At 54.7% G+C, this 21,139-nt stretch overlaps 1 protein-coding gene and 1 long non-coding RNA gene across 14 annotated transcripts in view; one reads left to right on the top strand and one right to left on the bottom strand.

The window, feature by feature from the left end:
• Positions 1–102: 102 nt before the first annotated feature.
• Positions 103–4,493, bottom strand: LOC106728917. The gene is made up of 3 exons (XR_001365196.2): positions 4,342–4,493; positions 1,559–1,644; positions 103–689 (listed from the first exon to the last, which is right to left on the bottom strand). It is a non-coding gene; the product is annotated as an uncharacterized LOC106728917 (long non-coding RNA).
• TNXB (tenascin XB) overlaps positions 3,558–21,139 on the top strand; it is a 49,978-nt gene continuing 32,396 nt past the window's right edge. For 6 of the 13 annotated variants that reach the window (XM_032462714.1, XM_032462708.1, XM_032462715.1 and 3 more), the window contains exons 1-8: positions 3,560–3,714; positions 9,648–10,049; positions 10,415–12,253; positions 12,729–12,844; positions 17,279–17,435; positions 17,614–17,877; positions 18,698–19,459; positions 20,568–20,936. In XM_032462714.1, coding sequence (XP_032318605.1) covers positions 9,656–10,049; positions 10,415–12,253; positions 12,729–12,844; positions 17,279–17,435; positions 17,614–17,877; positions 18,698–19,459; positions 20,568–20,936 — 3,901 coding nt within the window. In that variant the 5' untranslated portion in view covers positions 3,560–3,714; positions 9,648–9,655. Of the gene's footprint in view, positions 3,715–9,647; positions 10,050–10,414; positions 12,254–12,728; positions 12,845–17,278; positions 17,436–17,613; positions 17,878–18,697; positions 19,460–20,567; positions 20,937–21,139 lie in introns of all 13 variants that reach the window. The other 7 variants (XM_032462713.1, XM_032462709.1, XM_032462710.1 and 4 more) reach the window with 3 other exon arrangements.

Below are 21,139 nucleotides of genomic sequence, written 5' to 3'. Positions count from 1 at the left end.
ACTCCTTTGTCCACATTCCTTGTCCCCTTCCACGACTTCCTCTCTTCTCCCCACCTCAGCCCTCTCCTCCTTCCTCCCCCCTTCTCCCTTCACCTCCCCGCTCCAGTCCTCTGTCCTCTTCCCAGCTGCGGGGCCGGGACTGGGGAGCCTGACACGTTTGCCTCATCGTTCTGCTATGGCTTCTGGATACAGCACATCTGGATTCCGGGGCCCAGATGTGTGGTTGCTACAGCGACCTCAGTCCCTCTGGTAAATACGGGCGCCCACCCGCCCCAGAGCAGAGAACAAAATAATTCTGTGACTTTCTTTTGTCACGGGATAGAAATGTCCTCCCTCCTCCCTTTTCCCCACACCCATGGCTTCAGGCAGAGGAAGTCCAAACCCTTCCTCCTGTGGCTCTCTTGCCCCCTTTTCAGCCTCAGCTTCTTAGTTCTCCCATGTTTCATCCCAGGCTGTCTTCTCTCTCCACGTCCCCCTTTCTCACCACCTCCCGCCTCCAAATCTCAATAGTGGAGTGTTGACCCTGTGACTTATACTTGGCAATTTCTTCCAACTGAATCTACATGGTAACTGGATGCAGAAAGAAGTTTCAGAAATCCAGATCATCCACCCTTCCTTCTCAAACAAGTCCTTCCAGAACCCCCTTCATTTGTTTCTGCCCGAAGTCTTCAGTCTTCCCATGGCTGTTCCTGGAGAAAGGGAAGGAACACAGGCTCTGGAATCAGAAAACCTGGGCTGAGGCCCACCCTCACCACCACTAGCAAGGTTGCTGGGACAAGTCCCTGAGAGCCTGGGAGCCTCCGAGTCCTTAGCACGAAGTGGCACTAAAATGCTGCGGTGTCAGCGCTTTGTAAACGGAAGCCCAGTACAACTGTTTTCTATCTTCCCCTCCCTGGGACTGCTTCCTTGGATTGCAGCCCCGGCCTCTCTTCGCTGCCTCTCCCATCCCTCAGGCCCTTGCCCTTAATTGCCCTTAGTCTCCTTTGTCTTCCTTGGCTTTCCCTTTCCTACCGTGCTATACCTTATACCCCACATCCTCCTGAAGTCATGACAGGAACTTGGAGGTTCATTCAAGGATGGAGGCCCAGAGCTGAAGACACCTGGACTGAGGATTCAGAGAACAGCCAGAGCACCTGGACAGTTCTTGACGACACCTCAGCCTTTCTGCCCATCACCCAGGACATCTGGGTGAAGGTGCCCCAGCTCTGACCACTGGACTCCCTGCCTTCCTGCTGGGGCTCCCTGCCAGGCCCTCTTGCCACACAGCCTTCCCTCACAGTCCTTGTACCAGCAGGCATTTATCAGGCACCTGCTCTGTGCAAGGCCTGGTGCTTGTCTGATAAAATGCAAGCATATAGGAGACACGAGCTCCTCCAAGAGCCTGAAATCCAGGGTGGGAGTCAAATTTTAGATAATGATTATCTGAAAACCTGGAATTACATCTCTGTCAGGCCTCCGTGGCTTCTTCAAATGCCTTGTAAGCTTGTAAATGTCTGGAATCCCACACCCCGCTCTGACTCCAGCACCCTGTCTCTCCCCAGCAGTGGACTTTCAATACCTCAGAGCTGTCCTTCCAGCTCTTGCTCCTCTCCAGGGTCTCCTGGCCTCTCTCTGGGCCAAGTATACCTATGGTGACCATACATCCTAAATAATAAAACCGAGACGTAGGGTATAGGATGAAAAAAAAAAAGAAAGGCTATGACCATGGGACAGAATTACTGGAATTGGGGGGTTTCAGAGAAAATGTTCTCTGTGCTGTCTGCTCCCCCATAAGATGCTGTTTCAGACCCCCTTCACCTTTTCATCTACTTTCCCCCAACCCCTGCCTGCAAATCTGAGGGAAGCCGTTAGCTATTCCAGGCTCTGGGGGCCTCAGGCCAACGCAGAGGAAGGAAGCTGAGCCCAGCTCTATCCAAGATGCTGACTTCATCCTCCCCATCAAAGCCAGGAAAAAAACAGCCACAGACACACGGACACACACGGGGACACCCACGCGAGAGCCCATGCGAGCCTTTGCCCTCAGCCCTGGGAGCTAACTAGGCAAATGGTACCACCACATGCTGTCCCAGCACACCCTGACCTGGGAACACCACACACCCACGACCACGGGGATCTGACTTGGGGTGCTGACACCTGTGCCCCAGCCCAAGCAGTGGAGTCAGGCACATCCAGGCTTTCACCCATCACCTGCGACTTGGCCAAGCTACTCCTTAATGGTGAGGATTGTAGCTGGGCAGCAAGAATTAATCCTCAGGTTGAAACCTGGGATGGGGTCTCCCTCAACCTGGATAGTTCTCATCTGGCGTAAGTCTCCTTTTCAGCCCCTCATCCAGGTAGCAAAGCACGCAGAGAAATGAGGCCAGAGAAACAGCGCAGCAGCCTGATTTGGGTGTGTCTGCACCCCTGCCCTCTGGTGTCAGTTTTCCTATCTCTGCCTGAGATCAAAGTGACCTTTTACCCCAGCCCACAACTCTCTCCCTACCCCAGCCCCTCTTCCCCACAGGACCCAGACATTAGCCCCCTTCCACTTTTCACAACTTAGCCCCACCATTTCTGCCCCTGCCTCTAGCTCTTTCTCCAGCCCTAAAGCTTCCTCCTAACTTGCAGGCTTCCCTTCCCTGTCTCCCCTGAACTCCACCATCTTTCCCAGGTCTTCTGTGACCCAGGGTTCAGCCAAGCCCTTGTCCAGCCAGTGCCCAAGCCTCATCTGCCATTTCTCTAGGAATTTGCTGAGGTGGGAGAATCAAAAGGGGCCATTGATCCCGAGCTGAGAACCAGAGGTAGACTGAACAGTGCAGACATTCGGACAGGGACCAGGCAGCATGGAGGCAGGGCGAGCAGAGACAATAGAAGAAAAAGAGACAGCGCAGGTGGGAGCAGTTGGGGCCGGGCAGGGGCAGAGGTGAGGACAAGGAGTCCTGGAGAAGGCTCCATGTTGGAGAGGGATTTAGGCTTGGGAGGGAGGTTTCCCCCTGTCATCCTCCCACTTTGGTCCCTGCCCCGCACTGCCAGGAGACAATTGGTGGTGAGGGGGGATGAAGGAGTGGGTGTTGGCCCAGACAGATCAGGCAAGATCCAAGCTGGAGCAGTGTGGCAGCTGGGGAGGGTGGGGAGGTGCAGGGGAGGGAGGAGGGAGAGGGGCTGGCCATAGGGAAGGGAGTTGGAAGAGAGGAGGAATCTGGTCAGAGAGCTGGAGCAGCAGGTGGGGAAGTGGTGGGGGGAAAGGAGAAAAGGCTTGAGGGATGGGGATGTCTGTTTGGATAAAGATTAGGGTGAAGAGGAAGAGTAAAAATGGGATAAGAAAAGGACGTGGGAGGTCAGACCAGGGGCGAGATGAGTGTATTATGGGACTCAGTGATCCCAGACAGGGAGGGGGGTCGGGTTGATGGCAGGAGAGGGGGGTGGTATGTGATGACGTTGGGAGGGCCTGGCAGGGGCGGGAGGGTGGGAAGACCTGCCCTATCTCCGCTCCCCTCCCTGACCTCATGCTGGTCCTCCCCTTCTCCTCCCCCTGCTCGATGCAGGCTCCCTCCTTCTCACTGTCGCTGCCCAGATCGACTGTCGGGTCAGTGAGCCCCTGCTGCAGGGAATAAGCAGGGGACATCCAGGGAATCCAGGGCTGCCAAGGGGCACCTACCACCCTGCCCTGAGCGCCCCCTTCCCAAGGTCGGAGACAGAGCAGGTGCAGAGGGACTGCAGCCGCTTGTTACCCAGGTAAGGAACGGTGCTCTTGGGAGACAGAAGAGCCGGGAGAGGTGAGGACTTCTGTCCCCACACCACAGGTGAAGGCTGACAGGAGAGCTCTCAGCAGAGCCTCCCAGAGCAAGGACTTTCCTTTGGGGCAGAGGAAATCGGACCATGCACTGGGGACTGGACTCCCTGTGGAAGGTGTGTCTGGGAGGTGGGTCAGTGCATGTGTATTTGTGTGCAGGGCGGCGGGTGCTGGGGTTTGGACAGGACCCGGTGGTGGCACCAAGGTGGCAGTGGCTATCGGTGAGGAGGGGCTCTGGGCCCCGGAGGGGTTGAGGCTGGGGGAAACCAGGGACCAGGCTGAGCTGGTGGCCAGCTGAAGGAGGAAAGTGCTGGTGGAACCCCAAGTGCTGTGGCTGGCGAGGCTGAGCCAGAGCTCCAGGAAGGAGCTTCTTTGAGCATCCAGATGGGAGCTCCCCAGGTGACAACACGTGGGTTACAAGGCCTGGGAGGGAGGTCTGGGGGTCTTGAGCCTTTAGGAAATGCTGAAATGGAGCAGAGTCAGGACTCCCAGGTCTGGGATGGGCACGGAGCCTGCAGAGAGAATCCTAAAACTTGTTCTTGGCAGAGAGCTTTGCACCCATGACTCACGGTTCAGCGGGGCTGGGATGATTGAGAGATGCCTCCAGGGTCACAGGGCTCCGTCTTCATTCCGTCCCCCTTCCAGGCTCTCCCTGCTTCTGTCCGTCTGAACCTCCCCCTACACGTGACACACCCTGGGTGGGATGGGCGGGCCCCTTATCTCGCCTGGAAAGAATTTAATGGCTTGGAAACAACTGGAAATGGAACTGAGAGGAACTACTGGGAAGCAACTCGGAAACACGGAAACACCACAGCTGCTGTGTGTCCACTTCCAATCCCCACCCACTTCCCAGATCCTCAGCCCCCTCCCCTTTCCCTGGCCCTGCCTCCAAACCCCTGGGGACCCAACACCTCAATTCTGCAAACTTCCTTTCCCTCAAGTCCTGCCAGGTCACTCAGTGCAGGACCAGAACCCGCCTTCCTATCTCTCACTGACTACCCCCACCCCCCACCCCGACTCTTTCCCACTGGGGGTCTGGAAATCCTTTCTCTTAATTTTTACATTTCTCTGGCCTATTAGCTCCCCAGAATAAGAGGCATCTGGTCCCTCCAACTCCCCACTCCTGGTACCTTATTGCCACCTGTTTCCAACCCAGTATCTGGAACCCACCCTCATCTCCCTCCTTCATCTCACAGTCTCGGAATCCTTCTACCTTCAGTCCTCTGGTGGCCCAAGGAGCAGAGGGAAGCATGGGGATGGGACCAAAATCCCCCCTCTTAAGAACATCCCTCAAGGAAGCCAGCTCTTTCCCCACCTCTTGAGACCTACAGTCCCTGATGAGCAAAGTGTCAAAGTTGGCTATGACGTGAATACCCAGCACACTGAGTCACAGCTTGGGAAGATGCCCCCATCCCTGCCAGCCCTCCAACTGTGGGGAGGATGCCAAGAGGGTGAGGCCGCATCCCCTCTCCCTCTCGCTCCACTGCACAGAGGCACCCAGATGCAGCGGTAGGAGGGATGATGGGGGGAGACACAAGGGACACACAAGTTTTCTGTTTTCCTAGTGCTGAGAGAAGAGCAGAATTCTGCCAAGAATTGGGAGTGAGGAGCTGCCAGGCAGGAGATGGGAGGTGGTGGTGGGGGCAGTGGAGACTCGGCAGGAGAGGGGGACAGGGATGGAGGCTCTGGGGGTATGGTCTGTGGGGACCACTCCTCTTCTCTCAGACAAGCATCAGTACTTTCCCACTTCTTTCCTTCCTGCTGCAGAGACCCTCCCCCTTCAGTCTACCATGTGGAGAAAGATGCAGAATCCAATTGTGGGGGGTAGGGTTGCTGGACAGCTCTCAAAGGCCTCCCCAGGTGTGGGGCACCCGTATCCTCTGCTCCCCACTGGAGAAGGACCTCCTGTGTGATTCCCCTCCAACTAAGTTCTTTGACTCACACAGCTGCCCTCTAAGCCAATGAGAAATCAGCTTTTTTAGGCATCACTTGATGAATGGGTATGAAGGAAATAAAGAAGAAAGAGACTGTGTGTGTGTGTGTGTGTGTGTGTGTGTGTGTGTGTGTGTGTCTGTGTGTGTGTGTCTGTGCGCGCACGCGCGCGCGCACACGCGTGAGCCCAAGCACACCGTCCAACGTGTGTTCCTGCAAAGATGCAGGCTTCCTTGGATGAATATGAGTATGTGTATACAAGAAGTATGGTTATATTTGTGTTTGTGGATGAGTGCACTTGAGTATATTTGTATGTGTACGTGTATTTGTGTGTGCACGCACCAGTGATGTGCACGGCCTCAGACATGGGGCAACAGGATTGGAAGGTAGAGCCCACTTCAGACCCCAGGCTATGCTCCAAGCTGAGGGGAGGGCTGGGGGACCTCTCTGCCTGGGCTTCGTTGGCCAGGTTGCCTTTCAGTGTGGAAACACTCTGTCCCTGTTGTCCAGCTCCCCTTCCGTCTCTGTGGGATGGTGGCAGGGTGTGATGGCTGGTAGCCCTGAAAACTCCTTTTTCTCAGACGCAGAGGAGAATTTTAAGAGTAAGATGCCAGGAAATGTGAGCATGCTGGGGGGAGATGCTGGTCACTGTCCCTTCCCTCCTCATCAGTTAGCATTTCCACACTTACCTTACCCTCCTTCCTGCTCTAGCCTCTCTTGTCTGGAAGAACTGGGCACCTGCTGACACCTCTCCTTCACCCTTCCCCTGAACCAAATCCTGGCCTGGCCACTCCACACTCCTCTGTTACCATAGCACCTCTTATGGTTCACCCTGAGCACCCCACTACTATCCCTCTCTAACCCTTGTCTCCCTGTGCCCCCCAATTCTTACCTCAGTGGATTCCACAAACTAACACAACTGGGTAACAAGCACCCAGATCAAGAAACAGGATATTCTTTGGGTCCCAGAAGTCCCCCACCATGCCCCTTCTGGTCACTACTTCCCCAGGAGTACCACACTTGCGACTTGTAACACTACAGAAGAATGTTGCCTCACTGCATGTAAATAGAATGTTTCAGCATGTTCCCTTCTGTGTCTGACTTCCCTGCTCCACCCCGTATGAATGAGACCCATCCATGTTACTGCATATTGTTGTAGTTTGTTCTTGTTGCTTTATTTTATTCCACTGTGTGGACAACCCAGACTTTATGTAATCTGTTCCACTGATGTGAGACATTTGGGTAGTTCCCCGTTTGAGGCTATTGTGAGAAGTACTGCTAAGGTGGGTACATTCCTAGGAGTGGAATTGCCAAGGCATAGCGTTTGCATATAGCTCTAGTAGATTTAGTAGATTGTGCCAAATGGTTTTCCATAGTGCTTGCACCGCGTGGCCCTGCCAGGATCCACGCCTTGCCTGCTCCCTGGTCAGCTTCTGCCCCAACAGCTGTTCCTAACCAACTTTCAGCCCCAGACCCTGTCCGTGGTCCTAGCCCTGACCTTGGTCCTGTCCTTGATTTCAACCCTGATGCTAGTCCTGGGCTTAAATTGAACTATATAAATTGACTAAATATTTATATAGTCAATAAATATTTATCGAGAACCTACTATGTGCCAGATGCAAGGATGCAGCAACCAAGCTAAAAACAGATACTGTGCCTGCCCCCCGGACCTTCCAGCCTAGTGGGCAAGATTGAGTGTGAGCAAGAAAGTAATAAAATAATCCTGCAAATAAATTTATGATTATAAATTGTTATAAATGCTACAAATAAGAGTTATGTGATGCTGTAATATCGCATGATGGGGAAACCTGACCTGGGCAGGAAAGGTCTCCTGAGGAAGTGATTTGGGGCTGAGACCTGAAGGATGAGGAAGCCAGGAGAAAAGGGAAGAGCATTTCACATAGAGGGAACCGCATATACAATGGTCTGGGGCTGGGAAGAGTGTGAGGGACTTAAGGCCAGTGGGAGTAGAGAGAGGGTGGGAAGTGTTATGAGGGATGAGGTGGGAGAGGTCAGCAGGGGCCAGATGATGTAGGGCTGTCAGTGTCTGAAGACAATTTGAAAGAGACACTGAAGAGTTTCTAGCAGGAGAGGGCCATCTAGCTGCCTTTACAAGATTACAAGGGGCAAGAATGGGAGAGGAGGGACCAGCTAGAAGGCAATTGCAGTTGTCAAGCAAAAGGTAGATAGTAGCTTGGACTATAATGATGCTTAGAGGGAGAGACATAAGCAAATTAAAGAGCAATTTACAAGAAAATATGGGTAAATATGAATGAAATATAGTGGTGTTGAATGGGCTGTTTAGTTTCTGGCTTGGAAGGCTGAATGATTGATGGGGCATGAGCTGCAATGGAGAACACTGAGACGGGGTTGGTTGGGTACAGGGCAGAATGATCATAAGGTCAATTTTAGACATGTTGAATTTGTTGGTACCTAAGAAGAGATGCCAAATAGGAAGTTGGATGTATTGCTTGGAGTTAAGAGGAGAGAGTTTATAAATTGAGGTATAGTTTGGAAATTAAAGTCATGGATCTGGATGAAGGTACCTGGCTGTGTGACTACAGCAGTAGGTCTCAACTCCAGCTGGACATTACAATCACCTGGGGAGATTTTAAAAAATGCTAAATGAAATTCAGTGCTTCAGTCACTCTAGCCACATTTCAAGTGTTTGGGAGCCAGATATCTCTCCTGGCTACCATATAGATAGCACAGATATAGAATGTCCTAAAATGGAAGATGTGGTCAACAGTGTCCAGTGATTTTGAGAGAGGTCAAGTAAGGTGAAGATGGATGTCTTTTAGATTTTGGGACACTGAGATCATTGGGAGACCTGTGGCAGGGCTATTTCAGGGGTTGAAAGGTGGGGAAGTCAGATGGGAGTGGATTGAGACACGCATGAGATATGGGGAAATAGAAACAGCAAGTAAAGATAAATATTTTGACAACTATGGCCATGAAGTAGAGAAGATAGATATCTGGTGGCTGAAGGGAGGGTGAGATTAAAGGGAAAAAATTTTAAGTGTATTTTTGTATAATTAAGTATATTTTGTATGTTAAGAACATTTTGTGCATATAGTGAAGTGCACAAATCTAAAGTGTATAGCTCAATTAATTTTTCAATATGTATACGTCTGTTTTGCCACCACCCAAATCAAAGTACAAAATGTTTCTAATAAGTCTGTCCCATCTTGTATTAGCAAAGATGAGCTCTGCCTGTTTTTGACCCTCAGATAAATAGTATCATTCACAATGTTCTCTTTTGTGTGTCTGGTTTCTTTTGCTTAGCATCCTACATGTGAAATTTGTCCATGTCGTTGCATGTAACAAGAGGGTGTTTTTCATTGTTGTATAGCATTCCATCGTATGACTATGCTGCAATTTACTTATATATTCTACTATTAATGGACACTTGAGGTGCTTCCAGTTTGGGCTAATATAAAAGAAAAGCCCACAAACATAAGCAGGACACTGTGATGGAGAGTAATGAAAGGCTGCCCAACCTGGGCATTAAGGAAGACCTCTGAGAGTCGATGACATGTGAGTTAAGATTTAAACAAGAAGGAGCCAGCCTCTAAGAGCTCTGTGAAGAACATCCCAAACAGAGGGAACATAGAGTGCAAAGGCCTTTGGGCTGATGTAAGCTTATGGTGTCTGTGGAACAAACAAAAGAGACAAGTGTGGGTGGAACAATAAAAAAAAATACATAAAATATAAAAACAGGGAGCAGGGTGACCAAATGGCATCAGAAACAAGGTAGAGACCAATGCTGCTCAAGGAGGGTGTCTATTAGGGTTGGGCTGAATGTGGATTTTTTTATACATGTGAGTTGGGTACATTAGTTGTGGGTGGTGGGACAATGAGTATGTATGTTGGGGAAGTGGGGATATCCATCTTGTCTCCTTCTCTGTGAAGCTGCTCTCATATGTTCCCTCTCTCCCTGCAGCCTCCTGAATGATGCCAGCTCAATGTTCCCTAGCCTCCAACCTGGCCCTCCTGGTGCTGCTGGGCACAGTCAGAGCAGGTCCTTTCTCTCCACGGGCCAACATGACACTCCCAGCCCCACGGCCCCCTCCCCAGCCAGGGGGCCGCACAGGAGGGGGAAGCCCCTCTTCTCGGCTGTATGAGCACACCGTGGAAGGAGGGGAGAAGCAGGTGGTGTTCACCCACCGCATTAACCTGCCCCCTTCAGCTGGCTGTGGCTGTCCCCCAGGCACTGAGCCCCCTGTCCCTGCTTCAGAGGTACAGGCTCTGAGGGTCCGGCTAGAGATCCTGGAGGAGCTGGTGAAGGGGCTCAAGGAACAGTGCACTGGGGGATGTTGCCCTGCTGCTGCCCAGGCTGGCACAGGTGAGCAGATGATCACAAGAAGGTGCACGGAAAAGAAGGAAGGTGGAGATCATGGTTAGGGTTGGGTGGGCAGCGCTAGTCCATAAAAGACCCCGGTATGAATTAGCAAAAGGCACCCCTTCCTCTCCCTTGGGGGTGGTGAGTGCAGCCCATGGCACGGCTCTGAGAGAGGAGCCACCTATTTAGACATCAGCCTTCTCCTCCCAAGCATATGCTAGGGCACTGTGAGGCCACATATATAGACAAGTTGCAGCTGGAAACTAAGATGGCCTTAGGAAATGAGGCTGGCCCTGCTGGAGGGGCCAACTCACAGGAGCAGCCTGTCCCCCAGAGAGACTGAGGCCCATCTTTCCTTCTTACTCCAGGCCAGACAGACGTTCGGACCCTCTGCAGTCTCCATGGTGTGTTTGACCTGAGCCGCTGTGCCTGCTCCTGCGAGCCTGGCTGGGGTGGGCCTACCTGCTCGGATCCCATGGATTCCGGGGTGTCCCCTTCCTCCCCACCCTCAGCCTCCGGGTCCTGCCCAGATGACTGCAATGATCAGGGTCGCTGCGTCCGTGGTCGCTGCGTGTGCTTCCCTGGCTACACCGGCCCCAGCTGTAGCTGGCCCTCCTGTCCCGGGGACTGCCAAGGCCGCGGGCGCTGCGTGCAGGGCGTGTGCGTGTGCCGGGCGGGCTTCTCCGGCGACGACTGCAGTCTGCGCTCTTGCCCTCGGGGCTGCAGCCAGAGGGGGCGCTGCGAGGACGGGCGCTGCGTCTGTGACCCCGGCTACACTGGCGAGGACTGTGGAATGAGGAGTTGCCCCCGAGACTGCAGCCAGAGGGGGCGCTGCGAGAATGGGCGCTGCGTGTGCAACTCCGGCTACACTGGCGAGGACTGTGCGATGAGGACCTGCCCCCGAGGTTGCAGCCAGAAGGGGCGCTGCGAGGACGGGCGCTGCGTCTGTGACCCTGGCTACACCGGCGACGACTGCGGCTCGCGGAGCTGCCCGTGGGACTGTGGCGAGGGCGGGCGCTGTGTAGACGGCCGCTGCGTGTGCTGGCCCGGGTATGCGGGCGAGGACTGCAGCACACGGACCTGCCCCCGCGACTGTCGGGGCCGAGGGCGCTGCGAGGATGGCGAATGCATCTGCAACGCAGGCTACAGCGGGGACGATTGCGGCGTGCGCAGCTGCCCGGGCGATTGCAGTCAAAGGGGCCGCTGCGAGGACGGCCGCTGCGTGTGCTGGCCCGGGTACTCCGGGCCTGACTGCGGCGCGCGCGCCTGCCCGCGCGACTGTCGGGGCCGCGGGCGCTGCGAGAACGGCGTGTGCGTGTGTAACGCGGGCTACAGCGGCGAGGACTGCGGCGTGCGCAGCTGTCCCGGGGATTGTCGCGGCCGAGGCCGTTGCGAGAATGGTCGCTGCGTGTGTTGGCCCGGGTATACAGGCCGGGACTGTGGCACGCGCGCCTGCCCGGGCGACTGTCGCGGGCGCGGGCGCTGCGCGGACGGCCGCTGCGTGTGCAACCCGGGTTTCACAGGCGAGGACTGCGGAAGCCTTCGGTGCCCTGGGGACTGCCGCGGTCGCGGCCGCTGTGACGACGGCGTATGCTTGTGCGACGTAGGCTACGAGGGCGAAGACTGCGGCTCGCGCAGCTGCCCCGGCGGTTGCAGAGGTCGCGGCCAGTGTCTGGAGGGGCGCTGCGTGTGCGACGACGGCTATGAGGGCGAAGACTGCGGGGTGAGACGGTGCCCGCGCGACTGCAGCCAGCGCGGCGTGTGCCGGGACGGTGTGTGCACCTGTTGGGAGGGCTACTCAGGTGAGGACTGCAGCCTCCGTACCTGCCCCTCCAACTGTCACCGGCGCGGCCGCTGTGAGGACGGGCGTTGCGTGTGCGACTCAGGCTACACAGGCCCCTCCTGCTCCACCCGCACCTGCCCTGCCGACTGTCGGGGCCGTGGGCGGTGTGTGCAGGGAGTATGCGTTTGCCACTTGGGCTACAGCGGCGAGGACTGTGGGCAAGAAGAGCCTCCCGCCAGCGCCTGCCCCGGGGGCTGCGGGCCCCGGGAACTGTGTCGCGAAGGCCAGTGTGTATGCGTCGAGGGCTTCCGAGGTCCTGACTGCGCCATCCAGACGTGTCCCGGGGACTGCCGCAGCAGGGGAGAGTGCCAAGAGGGCCGCTGCATCTGCCAAGATGGCTATGCAGGAGAGGACTGCGGGGAAGGTGAGTAGGCAGCCTTCCTCGATATGCTTGGTCAGGGAATGAAAAACTGGAGCCAGTGGAAAAGCCTGAGTCTGATGCCTAGAAGCCCAGGAACCTGGAGGAAGAGTGAAGGAAGGTCATATATTGGGGTGGGGAGGTTGGGGAATCAGAGGAGCCAGAGAGCCTTGTCCTCTAGGGGCAGCAGAACCATAGGGGCATGACCACAGGCAGGACCTGCTTTCAGATCTCTGCTGAGCAGACTGGGGGTCCCCTTCGTTGCTTTTAGGAAGATTCTGTGTTCCTGGAGATGGGAGGCAGTGAAGGAGACTCAGGGCCTGTTCAGGCCTCTGCCAGCTTTGCCCCACCCCCAGTGACAGTGGGAACTTGGAGGGATCTCTTAGAGAGGCCTAAGTAGGGGGAGCCTTGTGGTGGTGGGGGTAGGGGTGGAGGGCTTCCTTGGGCTGAGCAGCTTCTCATACCCCATTCTCCTGGGCAGAGGTGCCAGCCATTGAGGGCATGAGGATGCACCTCCTGGAGGAGACGACGGTTCGGACAGAGTGGACCCGGGCTCCCGGCAATGTGGATGCCTATGAAATTCAGTTCATCCCCACGGTGAGAACCAAGCTCCAGGAGGGGCTGGGTGGCAGGGCTGGGGGAGGGGGTGCTCACCTCAAGCAGGACTTCCAGGTAATCAGTGGTTGAGTCCAGATGTCTGATTCCTGAAGCTGTTCTAAAGGCCTTCTCATCCTGTCCCACACTGAGGGCAGAAGGCCTTAGCAGCATTGGTCCTTTATGGATGGAACACCCTGGTGACCATGAGCTCAGTGCTTCCCAAGATTGTCCCATCCAGCTTATCACTATAGTCAGTTCTTTTTGTTGTTGCTGAATCCAAATCTGCCTCAGTCTAACATCCGTCCATTGGCCCTAGCTAAACCTTCACCAGCAGTTGGAATGTGTTTTTTGCCTTCCCTTCATCTTAGACCACAGGCTTTCAGGTATTGGGGACATCAGCCATTATGTCAGCCTTCATTCTGGTTTCTCCATCCCTTTTCCTAAAGGCTTGGTTCTCTGAATCCTTCACTCCTTGGTTTTCCTCCTCTAATGCCACCTGCTTTGTGCACGTGCCCTCCAAAAGTGTGGGGTCAGAGAGGAGCCCTGTCATTCACCCAACTAACTCTGGATACACTGACATTGTTCTCAGAACTGATGCAACTGAACTTGCGGTCACACAAACTGTCAGTTGTTTTGATCATCTTTGATTTTTTTAAGTAACTTTTTATTATAGAAGTCATATAGCTCAGCATAGAAAATATAAACAAAAAATAAGAAAGGAGAAAAGAAGACACTCAACTACATACACTTTTTGTAGCCTAAATATAGGCCTTTGCATTTAGCATTGCTTAGTGTTATCTTTTTTGGTTTGGGCCAAGCTGTCTAGGCTGTTGCAATAATTTAAGTCTGTGAGCTGGTTCCCCTCCTCCATGTCATCAGTGCATTGAAAAACCTCCCTTCTGTCTCCTAGCTCACTCTTAAAATATTTGGGGGGCACTCTAAGGACAAAGCCTTGTGGCCTCTCATTAGCGATCTCCCTTTATGCAGATTGGGCTTTTATGATGTGTTTGGTCTCCTAGTTCCAAATCATCTGACATTTTTACAGTCCAATTTTTGTTTTTCTGCATCATCCCACAAATGCCATGGGTGGGTAGGCCATGTCACTGTCATCTCTACACAGTCAGGACTCCGGAAAAATAATTAACTCCCAGGGCCCAGACCTAGGAAGCCTCTAGGACAGAAGGGACAGCTCAGACGTGCTGGCTGTCATCCCCACCCCGACTGGCCACATCAATCTAAGTCTTATTATACCCTCAGCCCAGACCCCTACCATGTTCTGTCTCTCCTTACCCCCTGGTGGAAGCAGAGGCAGAAATACCCACTTTGCTGCACAATCAAGATGTTTAAATTTTTTTCTTCTGTTTAAAAAAAAAATTTTTTTTTTCAGTTATAAACATAATTTAATCACAAGATAAGAATTTGGCAACTAGATAAAAAAACAAATAATCCTTGGCTGCTTCACACTAAAACAAGCCCTGTTAACATTTTTAAGTGTTTCTCCCACTCTCTTCTTCTGTGTGTATATTATTTACATAGTTCTAATCTCAAGAGGGTAGGACTTTTAAAGGGAACTTTCCTAAGAAACTTCAGGGAAAGAAGAATTAAAATAAACACTTGAGATGGAAGGAGCTTGCAGAGCAGCATCGTCTCCTGCTCTCAGTAAATGTGAACTCAACCTTGGTGTTTTCAAAAGGTGCGACTTCTCGGCCAAAGCCCTTGGCTTCCTCCCTCTCGATGGGGCCGGGGTGATGTTGAGCTGGCCTGTGCCCAGCTTGGTCATGCTCTTAGCTCATTTGCTCTGCTCTGAGTATGGGCCTCTGTCACATTCTGGGTTCTCTCTGAGCTTGGGTGTGGAAAATGCTCCTGGAAAATTGGTCTCCGGACACCTCTCTTGGACTCCACATCAGCCTGTGCTACTGGCCCTCTGACGATGCTTTCTGTGACTGGGCCCTGGCCAGGACTCTCTATCCATTGCAGTTGGCACACAGTATATTCAGTAGCTGGCTGTGCTCTGGCCACTACCATCTTCCTAGAAGTCTCTCTCTACCTTATCCCCTCCCCTTTTCCAGAAACACTTCATTCTCAAAGCCCAAAGTCTACTATTCCTGGCCAAGGGACACACCTAGTTATTGGAATGATTCTCAGAACACAAAAGAGGAACATTCCTCCTTTCCCTGCATACGTGGCATTGTTACTCTGACTCAGTGGTTCTTAAAGTGTGTTCCTGGACCTGCAGCATTAGCATCACCTGGCACATCAGACATGGAAATTGTCAGACTACACTCCCTGATCTACTGAGTCAACCGCTCTAGGGGGTGGAGCCCAGTAACCTGTGTTATAACAAGCCCTCCAGGTGATTCTGATGCACCCCAAACCCAAGGACCACCAATTTAAGGAATGTTGTTAATTTGCAAAATGCAGGCTCCTCTATGAATATGAGAGAAAGCATGAGGAAATGGAGGGAGGTGAACCCCTGAACAGAATGAGGCTCACATATTCCCTGTCTGGGTATATTCTGCAGCCTGGAAATTGGGGCTATGCCATGTTTTCATTGGGACAAACTTGTAGCCTCAGAAAAGTTTGTGTTTGGGTCTGGTCTGAAAAGGGGGATGAGGGTGAGGTATATACCCCTGGGACCAGCCAAGGTGGAGTCCTCCACCTGGGGCCATGAGGTTGATATCAAGAATAGAGTTAGAAACTTGCCAAGCACAATCAGAGAAGCAGCCAAACTTTCACCAAGTGGCAGAGCCAGCTGCCAGCATCTGGTGAGACAATTGGCCTTGGGCCAGACAGATGGTACTAGGAGATGTGAATTAGACCCACAGTGGGACTTTCAGGGGACTGTTCCCAAATGGATCTCAGGAGGGACTATGAAGTGTCTAAAAGGTTCACATAGATGGTCGAAAGGAGAAGGAAAACGGGACCAGCTCATCTTGCTGAAAGGACCAGACATCAACAGGAGACACTCAAGGGATGTGCGTGCATGTGTGTGTGTGTGTGTTTGTGGTGGGTTGGGGGAGTAAGAGGAAAGAGAGAAAGTTCTGGGAAGGATGGGGACCCCACAAGGCTTGAGTTGAGGCCAATCCAAGGCCTCCTAGGCTGGGGTATCCTAGAGCAGAGTAAGTGGGAGAGGGATGGGGGATCCTGTGTGCCCTGGAAAACTTTTCAGCCAAGAAAACTCTGACAAAGCTTTATTTCATCCTCAACCCAGAAATCTCTACATGGCCTCTCGTCTGGTTTTATACTTTGGTATTTACTATGTTGATTTCTCCACAATTCTCTTAGTTTAGGAGAGTACCTTTTGAAATTTCCAATCCTACTTGGCCGAACAGAGGTATCTCCATAACAGCCAACATAGCTAACCAGAACAGAGTGTCCTTATTAGCTGTCCTAGCTCGACAGCCCTGGGAAGTGCTGGACTCTTAGACGGCTCACAGATGTCCATTCCTCCTATTGCCCCAGTGGCTGGCACTCCAGGAGTCCCTGCCTGGAGCAGGGACTGGCAGATTGCCTGCGGGGTCACCACAAATGATCATAATACCTTAAGTGTATACTCAAAGGAGGGTTGCTCTCTCACAGACATGTGCTGCACATGGGGATCTGGGTAGGGATCTAATAAAACATAAGACATGGTCATACATTTAGCTACTAGAGTATAAGCTAGTTGAGGACAGGGACCATATCTTCTATTTTGTGTTTCCAGTGCCCAGAATGATGCCAGGTACAAAACTGGAAAATGTATTTGTGGAACTTTGAGGAGGTGAGCCTTGTTTGTGAGGAGCCTATGACCCTGCTGAGGAGACAAGAAAATTACCTAAAAGGAAATGACTTGACATGGGTCACACCTAAATTACACAGCCAGGGGCAGGTGTCTGTGGGGTGGCTCAGCCTGGGGCAGGTGCTTTAAGGAGAAAGTGAGACTTGAAGTGATCCCTCACCTACTTCATCTGCTGTGACAGGAGCGGGCTTAGGAGAAGCCTCCTCGTGCCCAGGTGGTCAGGGTTGCCGGGGGAAAGCCGGAAGGAGTGTCCTGGCGTGTGTCATGTAGGATTCTGGCAGACAGATGATGAACAGGCTAAGAAGGTAGTGCCCATGACAGGGGACTCTGAGGTCACACTGCCTGGGTTGAAATCTCTGATACTTTCTTGGTGTTGGTGACCTTGGACAAGGCACTTAATCCTTTTGTACCTCAGTTTCCTCATCTGCCCAGTGGGAATTCTTAAGATGATTAACTGAGTTTGTATTTGTGAATTGCGTTGAACAATACCTGGCATGGAGTAAGTGTTCGAGATGTGTTTGCTGATACCACCCATACAAGGTCAAGTTCTACACAGTCCCGTGTCGACCCTGCCTGGATTTGGAAAAAGAAAGGATGAGGGGGATTGAGCAGCAAGAGTGCCAGCCCTGATCCACCTGGTGCTCTCTCTCTTGCAGACAGAGGGAGAGAGCCCCCCGTTCACAGCACGGGTGCCCAGCTCTGCCTCAGCCTATGACCAGAGAGGACTGGCCCCCGGTCAGGAGTACCAAGTCACTGTCCGTGCTCTTCGAGGGACTAACTGGGGCCCTCCTGCCTCCAAGACCATCACCACTAGTGAGAGCTGTGGCTTTGGGATGGGGTCCTGGGTGGAGATCTGTATTTGAGAGGGATGGCTGGGACTATGCCCCTCAAGAGGGCAAAGGCAGGGACTGGTTAGGGGCCAGGCTCTTAGAAGGAAAGCTGGTGAAGAACCAGACTCCCACCTGACCCCTCCTCTCTCTAATCTGGCTAGTGATTGATGGCCCCCAGGACCTCCGTGTGGTGGCAGTGACACCAACCACGCTGGAGCTCAACTGGATGCGCCCCCAGGCTGAGGTGGACCGGTTCGTGGTGTCCTACGTCAGTGCTGGCAACCAGAGAGTGCGACTGGAAGTGCCCCCTGAGGCAGACGGGACGCTGCTGACTGGCCTGATGCCAGGCGTAGAATACGTGGTGACCGTCACGGCTGAGCGGGGCCAGGCAGTAAGCTACCCGGCTTCCGTCAGGGCCAATACAGGTACGGCTGGCCAAGGATTAGGGAAGTTTCGGAGCATAAGAGCCCCTTCCTTGCGAGTCTAGGGCTCACAGGCTCCTCTGAATGCACTTGACAGGGTGTGTGGCAGTCCCAAACCACCTGCCTGGGGTAGGGGTGGGGGCCTTGCTCTGTACCAAGGGCACTTGGGAGACAGAGTCCTCAGGTGCCAGGAGTCCTGTAGGAAGGCTGTGGGTAAGAGTTTGAGAGGAGCCGACTCATGGAGAGAAGCAGGAAATAAGAAAATGCTGTCTGACCCACGCAGGTGGGGGAGGTTCCCATCCAAACCTGGGCACAGGGACAGCCCTTGTGCTCAGTCAGTGGTCAGATCTTGCAGACTGGAATTCGGCAGATTAGAGATCAGCACTCACGTTGACTGGAGGACTGGGGTTTGGGGGATTAGGGCTCACAGCAGAAATTTTCCACTAACCCTCAAGGTCTCTTAACAGATGCCTGGATTTTTCTTTTCTTTTCCTGTGACAGAGGGACGCCCACCTCACTGTAGCTCACATTCTCTCCTCCCACGCCCCTTTCTCTCCTTCAGACACAGGGCCTCACCCGCTGGCTTCTCTCTTCTTTCCAGGGCACCAACACTGGCGGGCTTGGAGGGCGAGGGGTGAGGGGTTCCTGGGACACTAACTCCTTTCGGTTCTCTTTCCAGGTGGGGCTGGGGCACAGTGAAGAGGCCTCTTGCTCCGTTGGGAGGGATGGAGGGACGGACTGCCTGCCGTGAGGAGGAGTGCAGGGATTGGTGGGGGGCTGCCACTGACCTGCTCTCCCCTCCCCCTTTTTCCGCCCCCGGCAGCACCAGGCCACTACAGTTACCCGGAGGCGCACCCCCCAGCCCCGCCCCCCAAGCCCCGGCCCCGGCCCCGGCCGGCCCCGCGGCCCCCGCGCCCCCCTCGGCCCCCTCGGCCCTCGCCTTCACCCTCGGGGCCCGCGGAGGAGGGGCAGGACTCTCGGCCCGGGCAGAGCCTACCCCAGCCCCCTCGGCGGGCGTGGGGCAACCTGACGGCCGAGCTGGGCCGCTTCCGCGGCACCGTGCAGGACCTGGAGCACCACCTGCGGGCTCACGGCTACCCGCTGCGGGCCAACCAGACCTACACGTCGGTGGCGCGCCACATCCACGAATACTTGCAGCGGCGTCGCCTGGCGGCTGCTGCCCCCACCGGGTCCCCCGCACCCCCGCCCCGTCGCCCTCGCCCCACCGCCAGCCCCGATTCGGGCACCTGGAAGCGGGACTCCAACCAGGGCATCTACGGCCTCTCGCCCGAAGGCGTCGACCGGGTGGCTGCGCCCCGCCACCCCAAGCCCGAGGTGCTGGGCAGTTCTGCCGACGGCGCGCTACTCGTGTCCCTCGACGGGCTACGCGGCCACTTCGAGCGCGTGGTGCTGCGCTGGCGGCCCCAGCCGCCCGCGGAGGCTCCCAGCGGGGAGCTGACCGTGCCTGGCACCTCGCGCACCGTCAGCCTACCTGATCTCAGGCCCGGCACCACCTACCACGTGGAGGTTCACGGGGTGCGGGCAGGGCAGACCTCCAAGTCCTACGCCTTCATCACCACTACAGGTAGCGTGGGCTGGGGCCGCGGGACCACCCATCCCCTGCCCAGTCTCACCTGCCATTGGAGTCTGCATCCATGAGTCCCTCACACTGCCTCACTTCTCAGACTGCCACCCCTCTACCGCCTCCTTCTGCCTTCAAGATCCAGGGGACCCTCCCCCACAACAAGGCACACTTTCCTGTGTCCCTAGAAGCCATCTCCACCCCCAAGGTCCTGGTGGATACCCAAAGCCAAGGAGATCTGAGAGAGCCCTGATTTTTCACTTGGGTTCATAGGGCACTTCTGCCAGGATTGCTGTTCTAGGCATTTGGTGAGAGGGGCAGTGTCTGCAAAGACTCACTGGAGCAGTTTGGGTGGGGTAGGGAGTGAAACCAGTGGTTCACCACTCTGACTCATTGTGGTGAGGGTGGCTGAAGACTGTGGTCAGTGGTTACTATTTTCCACAATCTTCCCCTAACCTCAGAGGGACACATCGGAACTGCCTGGGGGTGGCCTTGAAGCCATCAGGCAGCATGTGTCTGTGAGAGGTGAAACCACTGCTTCTTGAGCTGCCTTTGCAGACCTCCTGGCTCACTCCACGCTTGTCTCTCCCACAGGAACGATGTCCGGGCTCGGGGAAGGGGCGCTCTGTGGGGAGGGTTGTGGACCTCTTCTTCCCCCATAGGGCCAAGATGCCACCTGAGCTGGATGTCCACCCCGCACACACCTCTTCCCTTTCTTCTCACTACCCACTCTCTCCTGCATCCTCCTTCCCTAACACCACCGTCTCCTCCTTTCTTCCAGGCTTCTCACTGCAGCACTAATGGAAGCCACGGCCACCGCCCAGTGGGGAGGGGGATGCCTGTGGGGAGGGACATGGTGGTCTGTGTGGCTGGAGGTCATAGGAGCCATGTGGGGGAGGGATGGCAGACTTTATTCCTTTTATTACTAGCAGACCTGTCTGTGCAGGGCTGTGGTGGACCTTTGGGAGGATGAGATTACCCGGGGGTGACCTAGGAGAAGAGGGAGGGTCTGTAGGCTCTTAGGGGCTAGAGGACAGAACCTGGGGCCTGGGGCTTCTTTTCCGGCTCTCACATTCGACTCTCCTGTTTTTCTTGCCCTGCCTCTTCCCAGGTTCCTCCCCCTTAGGCCTCTTGGGGGCCACAGATGAGCCGCCTCCCTCAGGCCCGTCAACAACTCAAGGGGCCCAGGCCCCTGTCCTGCAGCAGCGCCCCCAGGAGCTGGGAGAGTTGAGGGTGCTGGGCAGAGACAAGACAGGGCGCCTCCGCGTGGCCTGGACCGCTCAGCCTGACACCTTTGCCCACTTCCAGCTGCACCTACGGGTGCCCGAAGGGCCGGGGGCACATGAGGAACGACTGCCAGGGGATGTCCATCAGGCTCTGGTGCCCTCACCCCCTCCTGGATCCCCCTATGAGCTGTCACTTCGTGGGGTCCCCCCGGAGGGCGAGCCCTCTGCCCCTCTCATCTACCAAGGCATTATGGGTACATCCTGGATTCTGCCCAAGACTAGTGTCCTGAGGTTGGGGGAGGGGCCAGGCCATTAGGACATAAGAAATGGGGTGGAGATTGACAGGTAGAGCTGGTGGCTGGGTCAGGGGGATAGGAGAAACAAGGAGCTAAAAGGAGCTGAGGGTTCAGAGGCAAGAGGGAGGGAGGGGGTCTTAGAACAGTGATAAGGTGGGCTG

Source organism: Camelus ferus, chromosome 20, assembly GCF_009834535.1.
Source record: "Camelus ferus isolate YT-003-E chromosome 20, BCGSAC_Cfer_1.0, whole genome shotgun sequence".
Taxonomy (NCBI): Eukaryota; Metazoa; Chordata; class Mammalia; order Artiodactyla; family Camelidae; genus Camelus; species Camelus ferus.
This window is presented reverse-complemented; position numbering and strand designations above follow the sequence as displayed.